General features: G+C 42.5%; 1 protein-coding gene across 1 annotated transcript in view; it reads right to left on the reverse strand.

Moving 5' to 3' along the window:
* GIPC1 (GIPC PDZ domain containing family member 1) overlaps window positions 1–14448 on the reverse strand; it is a 57323-nt gene that overhangs the window by 24799 nt on the left and 18076 nt on the right. The window contains exon 2 of the mRNA XM_082255604.1: window positions 8171–8505. Coding sequence (XP_082111730.1) covers window positions 8171–8455 — 285 coding nt within the window. The 5' untranslated portion in view covers window positions 8456–8505. The remainder of the gene's footprint in view (window positions 1–8170; window positions 8506–14448) is intronic.

Here is a 14448-nt window from a genome sequence, read left to right on the forward strand (position 1 = left end):
GTTTACGGCTTCACAGCCGGGTACGCACTGCACATGCGCGAGTTGCGCTACGCGTCGTGATTGGCCGGCAATCTTCTGGGACCTCTGACATGTCCCAGAAGATTGCAGGGAGGGAGGGAGAGAGGAGAAATTCCGCTCAGGGCGCCGCGGCGCTCCGAGCGGAAGTGGGAGCAGGTACCTGTCAAAACTAGGTACCCGCTCCCCCCCCCCCCCCCAAAATGACATGCCAAATGTGGCATGTCAGGGGGTTAGGACTATTTAAAGCGGAAGTTCCACTTTTGGGTGGAACTCCGCTTTAATGCAGGCTTACCTATAGGTAAATGTAAACAAAAGGGGTTTACAACCTCTTTAAGTTTGAAAAACACCCCCCTAGTATTTCTAAACACGGCCATCTTAAGTAAGGGAAGATAATTTGTGTAGTATTTGTGTCCTGGAATGCATCTGCCCTTAGCTCAGGCTCAGAGAAAGCCCCTTCTCCCCTCCCCCAGATGAAAGTAAAAAAATGCTTGTGAGGACTCCTGGGGATTTATGACATAATTTGGCCTAGATCAGAAACCAGGAAGTAACTGAATAAATGTTAAAACAAAAAAGTTTAAAGCAAGTTACATGGTTACATAGTTTGTGAGGTTGAAAAAAGACATCAGTCCATCCAGTTCAACCTATGATGTGTGTGTGTGTTTGCTGTTAACCGTACATTGTATACCCTTGTATGTTGTGGTCTCTAAAGTGCCCATCTAAAAGTTTTTTGAAACAATCGATGCTCCCTGCTGATACCACTGCTTGTGGAAGAGAATTCCACATCCTTACTGCTCTGACAGTGAAGAACCCCTTACGTATTTTAAGGTTAAACTGTTTTTCCTCCAGTTTTAGTGAGACAGGCCACAAAGACAGGAGGTGGCTCAGTGTAATTCAGTCACTGACTTGCAGATGATGGAGCAGTGGTACGGTCTGTAGTGTTTCTTTGAAGCATACAAAATCAAAACAGGTGGATCGATCACAAGACAAATCTTCTGCCGGGTGAATATGTCCCTACATGTGTGTTTTAAATGTGTATTCAACCTGATTTGCTTTGAGTGGACTAAACTCCACAAGATACCTCGACCTTCCAGAAATGCAATGGTTACATCCCTACAAGCTGCAATCATCTTCTTCCTAGGCTAATTCTGAGTTCCAGGTTTTCAGCTTTGTAATTGGCCAGTGAGGAATGACGTGACCCAGTGCATGTGTACGATAATCAGTCATTCCCACACAGCCTTCTTCCAGTGGGGACACCCTCTCCAGTAGCTTCAAAGAGTATTTCACCTCAGCTAGAAATACACTTTAACTAGAGGCTAAGTTCACCTAAAGCGTTTGTTACCCCAACACTTCATATTCCTGATATGTGCCTGCTGTACCATGTACTTTTATAAGAAAGTATCCTGTTCTCTTTTGCATCCTTTGTTTGAAATCCCTGGTGGTCCTACTATTTCTCTTGCTTTCCTATTAAAAACTGGCCACACTAAGCAGGAGAGTACACCGTGGCCAGTTCCCTAGCTGTGCTGGGAACTCCGCATACTCTCCTCCAATGATTAGACTTGCTGCACAACCATTCACTGGTAAGCTCAGTGTCCTGCTTCTCCTCCCCCAGCTCTTATGCAGCTGAGAACAGATAGAATGTGATCGCTTTTAAAAAAAGGGCCTCCCGTCCCACCGTTCGCCGGCTGGATTCGATCGGGTCTCCGATGACGTAACCTGGAGGCGGCATCCATGACGTCACTTCCGGGTTACTCTGCTGCAAAAAGGTGGCAGATTTAAAAAAAGGCTGTATGCAAAAATGCAGTTTTCGGCGTTTTGCATACATGAAAGTGTAGTGGAGGGGTCTAGGGTCTTTTAGACCCTCGATCCCTCCATAGAGAGTACCTGTCACTGCATATTGGTGTCACAAGGGATGTTTACATTGCTTGTGACAGCAATAAAAGTGATCAGATTTTTTATTTTTTTTTTAAAAACCTGTAATAAAGTTAAAAAAATAAAATAAATAGGAAAAAAAATAAATAAATTTTAGCCGCCCCATCACCGTTAGCTTGCGCACGAAAAAAAAAAACGTATACGGAAGTCGAGCCGCGAATGAAATCGCTGTTCAAACCACACATGTGAAGTATCGCCATGATCGCCAGAGCGTGAGCAATGATTAAAAAAAAGAGCTACACTCTAACTCTAAACTGGTAACCGTTAAAAAAAAAAAAAAAATTTAAAGCGTCGCCTATTGAGATTTCTATTGACCGTAGTTTGTCGCCATTCCACGGGTGTGCGCAATTTTAAACCGTAACATGTTGGGTATCCATTTACGTGACATCATCTTTCACAATATACAAAAAAATGGGCTAACTTTGCTGTTTAGTATTTTTTAAATGCAGTGAAATGTGATTTTTTGTAATTTTTCCAAAAAAATGGCGTTTTAAAGACCACTGCGCAAATACCACGTGACAAAAAATATTGCAATGACCGACATTTTATTCTCCAGAGTCTTTGCTAAAATATATATATATATATATAATGTTTGGGGGTTTCAAGTAGTTTTCTAGGAAAAAATACTGATTTTAACTTGTGAACAAAAAGTGTACGAAATAGGGCTGGGGCTTAAGTGGTTAAGTGCAAAACCACGTACCTGTACGCAATTTTTTTTTTTTTTTTTTTTTTTAGGGCTCTAGGGTGCACACGCGCCGCCACTGCGACTAGAAAGAGCAGGAGCCAATCAGCAGGCACGGCGGCCGTGATGGCAGCTGGCCACCCGTGATCATTCAGGAGAATGACAGAAAGGCGGTCTCTGCCTATGTAAACAAGGCAGATCACTGTTCTGTCAGACAGGAAGAGAGAGAACTTGTGTTCATACTAATCAGGAACACAGATCTCTCTCTTCCTGCAGTCAGTCCATGCCCCACACAATTAGAAAGCACTCTCTAGGAGCCCACTTAACCCCTTAATTGCCCCTGATGTTAGCCCCTTCCCTGCCAGTGTCTTTTATACAGTAACAGTGCATACTATTTAACGCTGATCACTGTATTGGTGTCACTGGCCCCAAAAAGTGCCACTCAGTGTCAGATCTGTCCACCGCAATGTCACAGTCCTGCCAAAAATCCCTGATCGCCGCCATTACTAATAAAAAAAAAATAAAAAGCCCATAAATCTATCCCATAGTTTGTAAACACTATAACCTCCGATTTTTTTTTTCAATTTTATTGGCTGTGTTTTATCGAAGTAAAAAAAAAATATATATATATATTTTTTTTTTTTTTTTTTTAAATTGTCGCTCTTTTTTTGTTTATAGCGCAAAAAATAAAAACCGCAGAGGTGATCAAATACCACCAAAAGCTCTATTTGTGAGAGAAAAAACGGACATCAATCTTATTTGGGTACAGCGTCGCATGACCACGCAATTGTCAGGTAAAGTAACAGTGCCGTATCGCAAAAAATGGCCTGGTCAATAAGGCGGTAAAACCTCCTGGGGCTGAGGTGGTTAAGGGAAAAAAAAATATATATGTGTTTTTTTATTATTTTTTGCCACAGGAAAACTCTTCCTCCAGCTTCCTGCCCATCTCTCTGTATGGCCTTTTAGTTAGAAAGCTGGAGGAAGTGTCAATGGACTACAAGTGTTAAGAACTAAAAGTTTGAGTGCTATCATAGCAGACAGGACTTGTAGTTGTGAATGAATGACATGGCTGTGCAGGGGAGTGATTTTAAATGTGGAAACCCCTCCATCAGGGAAAATTGCATCTGGGGGTAGGAGGCGGGTGCTTAGGAACATGTTACTAACTAAACACAGGTATAGCATGTAACATGTCCCTAAAGGTTAACTTATCTTTTAAAGTTATTATGATCTCTTTATACAAAATGGTTTCTTTGTAAGTCTCACTTAAAAGTAAGAATATGGGCTCAGAAAACAGATTACCAAGACGGCTTTTGTTTTACTGAGGGCCACAGTTTTATTTGTCCATCATACCATTAGTAATTCTGTTGGTTTGCCACATCTTGCATAGTAGACTTTCCAGATATACAGGTCAGGACACAAACCTTTTGAAACCAGTTGGTTAGTGTCCTGACCAGACAAGTAGCATCTTCAGAGGAAAATTAACAATGGCACCATCAATGTACATTATTAGAAAAAGGGATGACAAGGGACCACCTGGCACCCTGTTTGGGTTATTCTGCCAAACAGTGCCTACTGCCCTCCAAACCCTTCAAGAAGACAGAGAGCAGACAAAACCCCCTTTCTCCTCCATGGGCCATAATCAGTGGGTAGAAGGCTAGCCCATAGTGCCCTCCAAAAGCCCTTGTCAAATCAAAGTCCAATTCAAGATAACAACTTTTAAAGCAGTTAAAGCCAGAGGTTATTTTGCTTTTATTGGGAAAAAAGGGCTCAACCAAAAGAAAACTGTAGCTCAACTGAAAACAAAACACCCTCAAAGAGGACCAGGTCCTTTAAACAGACAGAACCGCTCGCCATTGAAATGGGGGGCTTTTGGCCAGAAGGAACGCTGCAACTGGGGCTGAGACCCAGTCGTATGTGACCTTGTGAGGCGTTTAACTCGCAGACCAGCCCCCGCCCAATGGGGCTATGTAACGGCCAACGTAGCGCGGAGCTGAGGTCTGCGTGTGCTCGCTGGCCAGACTGGGGTGACCACTGGATCTAGATTATCCGGCAGTTGATTGTAGATCTCACAGGAAAAAAAAAGGAGAAACATTTCTAAATCTAAAAATAAAAAATTGCCAGGACCAGAGATTCCAGCAAGGAACTAGGTCCTTGCTCCTAACTAGGCAGAAAAAAACACTGAGTACCTATGGCAGAGAGAGGAAGTATACCCCCTGGGACTGCCCAGACTTTTTTTCTGCCTAATGTCCTACACCTGTAGGGGGCAGTATAACCCAATGATTAAGAATATCAGGAGCTGTGTCCGTCAAAGAACGAAAGAGAAATATAAACAAAAAAAAGGTATGTGAAATAAAAAAGGAATTCTTACACTAAATGTGATCATTACAGGTATGAACCCTGTACCAGAATATAATTATATCTCCATAGTTGCCCTTTAAGAGGAAATATTTTAAAGGTGATACTTCAAAATAAAATATACAATAAAGGGAAAGCTTCAGCTTTAGGTATCCCAGTCTTAGTATGCATTAGTATAACAGGTGCTGTTCTATGAATCGCAGCCTACAGCCTTTCCCTCTTGAATCCGTTTGTTTTTCAGAGTTGTGCACCCATTGTCTTTAATGAACCAGCATGCAAACTTGAGGTAAACTGGCAGCAAACTTCAACAGTGGAAATGCAAAGTATCATTACAAAGGAACTGTAGAGCACACACTGTACTCAGCCTTTCCCATGTACTGCCATTAGCGCAGGGAACAGTCCATAGACAAAATGTAGGTGCTGCTGAGGTAGAGAGGTAAAGCTCATCCCCATGATTAGGCTCCAGGGGTAGGAGCCAAATGTGTTGGGGGCGTGGCCTAACTGTAGTCGGGACTGAGGCTGCAATTTATCTCAATTCATGTTCATCAGTCTGCTTCATGGTGTGCAGCTTATGGATCTTTTCCTTTGACATTAGTCCATAGACAAAGCTATGGGGGGATTCTTTATGAAAGTGTCTGAAGTGGAAAAAAATACAGCAACAATGAAGACCAACACTGCAGGCCATGTACATTCTGAGCATTAAAATATCAGATTTGTCAGTAGGTTGGAGCTGGCCTTTAAACTGGACAGACAGTTTAATAAAAAAAAGGAATTATGTAAATGTGAACCAACTTGACAATTGATTGGTAATTCTATATAGCCAGCCTTGTGATCCTGCCAGACCACACAGCAGTTGAGCAGCATGGCCTGGTAGAAGTTCCTCCCTATCCTGCGACTGGACAATGAAAGGGCAGCACACCAATGAGGTCATCACTGTACTCTTACCTCGGCAAGGAAGTTCGCAGTGTTAAGAGTAGCAGTACAGCGTTGATTGGCTCAGATTGGAGCCCCTCCATCGCCCAGTCTGAGTGCGGTCACGCATAGGCTTAGTAGACAGATTTTTATTGCTAGCTCTGTGTTATAGTTAATGATTTTTCATTTTTATACAGTGGGTATAGAAAAGAATCACATTTTGTTGCTTTCCAGTGTGAAATAAAGACAGACACAGTTTTAGTTTTATCCAGCTATATTTACTAGTGCAACTTATAATATTCAAGTGACACGATATAACACCAAAATGTCAGGAAAAAAAACAAAAAACAAAAACAGAATTACGGAGTTGGAGAAAGGATCACCCCCATTATGTCAGTATTTTGTTGGACCACATTTTGTTTTAATTACAGCCTTTAGCCTGATGGGATATGTCTCTACTAACTTTGCACAACTAGACTTTGCAATATTTGAACATTCATCTTTGTATAACTGCTCAAGTTCAGTTAAATTTGATGGTGACTGTGGACTGCAGTCTTCATGTCATTGCAAAGATTTTCAATGGGGTTTAAGTCTGGGCTCTGACCAGGTCATGCAAGGACATTCCCTTTTTTCTAATTTAACCACTGTGTGGTCATTTTTCCTTTGTGCTCTGGCTAATTGTCATGTTGGAAGGTAAACCTTCTTCACATAAACAACTTTTCTGGCAGAAAGCAGCAGTTCTTCCTCAAGAATTTGATGGTATTTTGCCCCATCCATTTTTCTTCTTTCCTTACAAGTGCTCCAGTCCCTGCTGCAGAGAAACACCCCCATAACAGTATATTACCATCCCCCCCCCGCCCCCATAACAGGATATTACCACCTCCATGCTTTACAGTAGGAATGATGTTATTTGAATGGTGAGCTGTATTGGATTTTCACCAGACATATCGTTTGGTCTTGAGGCGAAATAATTCAATTTAAGTCTCATCTAACCACAACACCTTTTTCCATGCAGCCTCAGAATCTTCAAGGTGTGTTTAAGGTGGTCAGATGAGACTAAAATTGAACTATTTGGCCTCAACACCAAACAATATGTCTGGCGGAAATCCAACACAGCTCACCATCCAAAAAAAAAACATTCCTACAGTAAAGCAAGGAGATAGTAATATCCCATTATGGGGGTGTTTCTCTGCAGCAGTGACTGGAGCACTTGTCAGGATAGAAGAAAAATGGATGGGGCAAAATACCCTCAAATTCTTGAGGAAAAACTGCTGCTCTCTGCCAGAAAGTTGTCAATGGGAAGAAGGTTTACCTTACAACATGACAATGAGCTAAAGCACACAAAAAAATGACCCTACAGTGGTTGAAGGAAAAAGGTGAATGTCCCAGTCAGAGCCCAGACTTAAACCCCCTTGAAAATGTGGAATGACTTGAAGACTGCAGTCCACGGTCCCCATCAAACTTAACTGAACTTGGGCAGCTCTGCAAAGAAAAGTGGGCGAATATTGCAAAGTCTAGATGTGTAAAGTTAGTAGAGACATATCCCAACAGACTAAAGGCTGTAATTAAAGCAAAAGGTGGCTCAACAAAATACTGACACAAAGGGGTGATCCTTTTTCCAACTCGGTTTCTGTTTTTGAATTTCTTTTTTCTGACATGTTGGGGTTATATCTTTCACTTGGATGTTATAAGTTGCACTAGTAAATACCACTGGATAAAACAAACACTGGGTGTCTTCAGGTTAAAAAGCTACAAAATTAGAATTTAATTTTTTGTTTCAAACTTTTTATTAAAGAGAAAATACATTACAGTATACAACAAGGCAACAAAACCTACAGTCCATATTATAAATGATTATGGTCAGATAGCTTCTTGAATAAAGAAATAAGACCACAGTATATGGCGATCCAGGTATTCGCCAACTGGAAGAAACGAGGCTGAAGATTGTTGGACAAGCCTGGAATTGCCCGGGGTATAAAACATGAAATTGTGTCTTGCAAAAGCAGCCTAGGTATAACTCAAGCAGCCTTGGTGGGAAAAACTGTTGTCTGGAATAATCATATATATTTCTCAAGAATGTAAGGCTTATTTCCTATCCTGTGGAACATCATGAATTTGCTGGGGGATATATCATAAAGGTAAACCGAGAGCTACAAAATTATTTTAAAGAGAGGTGATTCTTTTCTATACCCACTGTATCTGCCTGGAGTTCAGCTTCAAACCTATTAAATGATAGATATGTAGTGTTTTGCCCAAGCGCAGTCATGTACTCACATCTCCAACGGGTATATTGAACGCCTCCGCAATCTTGGCATACAGTTCTTTCACATTGCTGAATCCCTCAATCCTCCCTGTGGGGCTCCCATGTGCAAGCTGAGCGTGGAACACCAGCCGAGGCCGCAGGGCAGGAGCAGGAGGAGGGAGACCAGGCGCTTGAGGTGAGAGAGACCCACCTGGCACACCGCCAGTCTGAGACACTCCTAATGCCGTGCGTTCCCCCACATCGTCTTCCTCCATTAGCGGAGATGCCTTCTTTCTACGTCCAAGGCCCAGAGGCATTAGGACTCCCGAATAGCCGGTCTATTAAGGGTGTACAAACTGAGAGGAAACTGGAAGAGAAAAAGAAAAGAAGAGCATATTAAATGTGGAAGGTAAAGCATTACACAACACTGCATCCTAGTGACCGGAGTCATTGAGCAGCCCAGTGAGAAGGCTACTTCGGTTAAAATCACCCTACAGCCAGCTGAGCCACACATGGGATCCCTAAGGTAAGTGCTATATGAAGTGTGCATGAGCTGTGTTTATTGGGGCTGTATGATGGGTGTGAGTATTGGGGTGGAGTACATGGTTCAGCGTTTCACATGCCTGCTGCAGTGCAGAACTTCTAGTTTAATCTTAAAGTGATACCAAAGTCTAGGTTTTTGCCTACCAAGTTCCTCCACAGCAAGCAGCTTGCTATGGGGGCACCCAAACTGAGCCACTGCTCTGTGTGTCCATTCCCTCACTCTCTTCATTGGCTCACTAACTTTGATTGACAGCAGTGGGAGCCAATGGCGCTCCATTGCTGTCTCAGCCAATGAGTAGGGAGAGTTCTGAACAGCCCAGACTCTCATGCAACATCGCTGGATCGAGATGGGGCTCAGGTAAGTATCAGGGGGCTGCTGCAGACAGTAGGTTTTTTCCATCTTCATGCATAAAATGCATGAAGATGAAAGTGCGCATGCGCAGTTCTCTTCACACGCAGGGCTAATACTGGCTTAGGGCGGCAAGGAGGGCCTGTGACCGGTGGAGGAGAGCAGGACACTGCGGGGACTCCGGACGACACTGCGGGGACACACACAGTACAGCAAAGATCCGTTTGGAGTGTTTGGGGCTATTGGATCCTACCTGTTGAGCTCTACATCAGTGCTTTGGGCTTTGTGTGACCCTGGTGGGTCTGAGTAGCTGGTAAGAGTATTCAGTGACTCTGTTTGGTGGTGGATCCTCTTCTCTCTGCACCTCTCTGGATCAATTTGGACTTTTTTGTTGCACATGGGACTCATGCTGTCAGTTTTATTTTTATGCTGTGATTAGCGCGACACCATCCTTCACATTGTTACCTGAAGATTTTGTCTTTCATGTCTTTTTGTGTCAGCTGCTTTTCACCTATGTGCTTAAAACCTTTAATTTAGGTTTATGTTTATGCTTATAGTGCAGCAATTTTATCTTATTATAAAATGCAAAAACCTTCTGACTTTGGAAAACTTTAAGGTTCAGTTGATAAGGTCATAAAGGGGATTCTCCTCTTTTTGAGCACCACCATGGAAGTGTTCTCTGCAAGTCCCTGTTCCAAAATAGGAGCTGGTAATGCTAGGATAAGATGCCTTTTACCAAGTAGCATTTTACCAGCAGCTCCACATAAGGCACAGGTATACATGAAACTGGAAACGTTGGAAATGTATCCTGAAAGCGGGCACCTCAAGGAAGCCAGCTGATGCACAACGCTCGCTTCAAGTTTTTCTTTTTTGCAAGTGACTGAAGAGTTGCATGTGACGTTTGTATATCAATTTAATGGGAACCAGTCACTTCAGACTTTTCCTAATGCTCCAAGCTTCAGGTTTGTCCTTCATATCCTTTACCATTTAGTGAGTAACTGACGTGAACCAAGTATGCAGCCAGTAAAGCTAGGACTCACAGCTTGCATACTTGTTTCAATCATGAATTTCTAAAAAGTGAAGGAAGAATAAAAGGATAGACATCCTGGACCCAGCACCTGTAATATTAGATCAGAAATGGTAGCTTCAATATTTCTATCCTGCTCTCTAACTGATGCTAATATACTCAGATTCTCGCACTTACCACGTTAAAGGTTGATTAACGCCGATTTCCAGCGCTTCATCTCTCTGCTCTTAGGAGAAGTCCAATATCCTATTGAGGCTGATAGGAAATTCATAGGATGGCTGCTCCAATCCAGCAGAGGTGAGGCAGAGGAAGTCAGCACTGCAGGCGGATGGGCAGAACACAGCTGCAGGGAAGAGGATCATTCATAAAGGTTAGCTAACCCTTTCTTCACACTCTGAATCTAAACATGTAGTTGTAGTGACTAGATCAATCTGTACTATATAAAAAGTTGGGACTCTAAATTTAAACTAAATCTGCCTTGAAAGAAGACAGAAGCTGCCATTACCCTCCTTCTGAAAAGCCTAGCTGTTGGGTTTTTATACTGGCTTTTAAATACTCACTATAAAAAAAGAGTATACAAGTCCAAAAATCAAGAATTGTTGGAGGCCCACACATTCCACAAAGTGTGTGCAGACCAAAAGGTGGATATCTTATATAACATAAAAACTCAAACATGTTTGAGTCTTAAGACTAAAATGCCATTTTAATTTTAGTCGTATTTTAGTCATCTGAATTGTTTTAGTTTTAGTTGTATTTTAGTCGACTAAAATTGTGTTAATTTAGTCGACGAAAACATTTGTCGGTTTTCGTCGACTAAATTAACACTGCAAGAGGGTCAGTATCACAGCCAGATACATAGTATTTTCAGGAGGCAAGCCCTGTTATAGCAGCCCCGAGTTTCTGTTATGACAGGTTTTCTTGCCTTTCAGTGACTGTTCCCTTCTGAACTGCAGTCATCCAGCAAAATACTTACCTTCAGCTCCGCATCAATGTTCCTTGCCGAGTGGCCATCCCAGCTCAGCCTTTGCACAAAAATGCAGCCAGGACCTTTGCTTGTAAAGGCAGTGCTGTGCTATGTAGGGGCGCACAATAAAGATGTTAGGTGAGAACCCTCTCACCAACTTACACAAATTGCAGGTAAAAAAAAAGCAGGTACTTTAACCGCTTGCCGACCGCCACAAGTAAATTTACTGCGGCGGTCAGCCCCTGCCAGGCAGAGTGACGTTAATTAACGTCACTAGCCTGGGAGGGTCTGGGGAGCGAGCGTGCACCGCCGGAGGCGCGCTCCCGCGCGGTCACGGACCCCCCCGCGCGTGTGACCGGCGGACCCGATGTCCGCCGCTCACTCGGCGATCATCGGGGGAGAGGGAGAAAGTCAGGCAGCTTGTGTAAACAAGCTGCCTGTCATTCTCCTCGGTGTTAAAACACTGATCAGACAGATCTACTATGTAGATCCGTTGATCAGTGTCCTTTCACCTCAAGCCACAGCCAATCACAGTAGAAAGCACGCCCCTAGGGACACACACAGCCCCTCCCTCCCAAATAAAGTTAACCCCTTCACTACCAGTGATTTTTACAGTAACAGTGCATATATATAGCACTGATTACTGTAGAAATGTCACTGGTAACCCCAAAAGTGTCAAAAATTTCAGTCAAGGGTCCGATCTGTCCGCCGCAATGTCGCAGTACCGCAAAAAAAAAAAAAAAAAAAAAAAAAAAAAAATCGCAGATCGCCGCCATTACGCGTTAAAAAAAAAAACAACAAAAATGACAAAAATCTTTCCCTTTGTTAGTAAACGCGATAACTTTTGCGCAAACCAATCAAAATACGCTTTTTGCAATTTTTTTTACCAAACATAGGAAGCATAAAACAAATTGGCCGAAAATGTTAAAAAATTTTGATTTTTACATTTTTTTTGGGGGGAAATTTCATATAAAAAATGTGAAAAATATTGCTATTTTTGCAAAATTGACGCTCTTTTTTTGTTTATAGCGCGTGATCACAAAATCGCACAGGTGATCAAATACCACCAAAAGAAAGCTCTGTTTGTGGGAAAAAAAGGATGTCAAATTTGTTTAGGTACAGCGTCGCACGACCGCGCAATTGTCCGTTAAAGTCACGCAGTGCCGAATCGCAAAATACCCCCTGGTCGTTTAGCAGGAAAATCCTCCGGGGCTTAAGTGGTTAATTGCTTACACTGTTTTTCATTTCAATCAATTATTTTTAAAGTTTTGAAAGGATGGAAGCACCACATCAGCTTGTAAAGACCTTTTAAAAGATTTTATTTTATAACAGCCAACGCGTTTCGGGGGCTCAGCACTCCAAAAATCAGATAATGTATGTACCTGAATTGGAAAACACCTTTGCTCCCATCCTTTCAAAACGACCATTAACTCCTCTGGGGGTCTAGTTAGCCTGCACAGTTGCTGGTGAGCACCCTCTAGGACCACCCACTCCAACAAAATACATCTTTCTAAGGTCACACAGACTGCATACATTATTTGTGACTTGCTAGAAATATTGACTGCTCCAGGAAAAAGCAATTCCTTAGCAACCCCCCCCCCCCCACACACCTTGCACATCAAAGCCCTCTTCTCTCATCAGATTGTCTAACTACTATCTGTGCTGGTCCAGATCCTCCCTACACCCCCCCAAATTAGCTTTTATGCAGCCACTAGGGAAATATTGATGGAGAATACTACACTTGAGTGACAGCTCTGAGTCTGCTGATATCACATCCAAGATGGCAGCGTCCAGCAGAAGATTTAAGGCTTTTGGATGTCTACACAATGGAGGCTTTTTACAGGTAAATAACATGCCTAAAATACACTAAATGTACATATAATCTTATGGAAAGATTTTTGATGAAATCAAGGGTCTGGAGACAGGATTTATTGAAGGTAAGTATTTTGCTAGATGGCTTCAACTAAAGAAAGGTGGAGGGGGGACCTTAGTCAGGGAGGTGATCAAGTACCCAATGGTCACTCTGACAGAGCTCCAACGTTTCTCTGTGGAGAGAGGAGAACAACCATGTCTGCAGCACTCCACCAATTAGGCCTGTATGGTAGAGTGGCCAGACAGAAGCCACTTCTCAGTAAAAGGCCACGTGACAGCCTGCCTGGAGTTTGCCAAAAGGCACCTGAAGGACTTTCAGACCATGAGAAACAAAAATTCTCTGGTCCCATAAAACAAAGATTGAACTCTTTGGCCTGAATGGCAAGCGTCATGTCTGGAGGAAACCAGATACCGCTCATCACCTGGCCAATATCATCCCTACAGTGAAGCATAGTGGTGGCAGCATCATGCTGTGGGGATGTTTTTCAGTGGCAGGAACTGGGAGACTAGTCAGGATTGAGGGAAAGATGAATGCAGCAATGTACAGAGACATCCTTGGTTAAAACCTGCTCCAAAAGGCTCTAACCTCAGACTGGGGCGAAAGGTTAATCTTCCAAAAGGACAACAAACCTAAGCACACAGCCAAGATAAGAAAGGAGTGGCTATGGGACAACTCTGTGAATGTCCTTGAGTGGCCCAGCCAGAGGCCAGACTTGAACCGGACTGAACATTTCTAGAGAGTTTTGAAATGGCTGTGCACCGACGCTCCCCATCCAACCTGATGGAGCTTGAGAAGTTCTGCAAAGAATGGGAGAAACTGCCCAAAAATAGGTGTGCCAAGCTTGTAACATCATACCCAAAAATACTTGAGGCTGTAATTGGTGCCAAAGGTGCTTCAACAAAGTATTGAAGCAAAGGCTGTGAATAATATGTACATGGGATTTCTTTTGTTTTTAATAAATTTGCAAAGACTTCAAACAAACCTCTTTCACTTTGTCATTATGGGGTATTGTTTGTAGAATTTTGAGGAAAATTATTAATTTAATCTATTTTGGAATAAGGCTGTGAATACTTTCCAGATAAACTGTAAACCCTAACTGAAGAACAAATAATTTGCTAAAATTCCATGCATCAACAAGTAGTATTTCTTTCATTAAATACAATTTTTAACTTTTCATCCTCCTTATATCTGTGTGCTGCTGATTTCCTCTGGCCACTTCCTGTCTCTATGCACCGGCTCCAGTGCCGGCTGCTCATCATTGTTCTGACATCCCCGATAATAGCAACGCTGTACCATGCCTGAGCAATGTGTTCCAGCATGGCCTCTTACCATGTTAATTATGAGACCATGTGCCAAAGTACTAGATCAACTGGGAGACAGTTGTCACCCCATAACAGAAGGTGCCTGAACAAGGACCTTCATGGTACAGCATATTATTTAACCACTTAAGGATCAGGCCCATTTCTGATACTTGTTGTTTACAAGTTAATAATCAGTATTTTATGCTAGAAAATGACTTCGAACCACCAAACACACACACACACACATATATAT

Source organism: Pelophylax lessonae (genome assembly GCF_965119305.1).
Source record: "Pelophylax lessonae genome assembly, chromosome: 4".
NCBI lineage: Eukaryota > Metazoa > Chordata > Amphibia > Anura > Ranidae > Pelophylax > Pelophylax lessonae.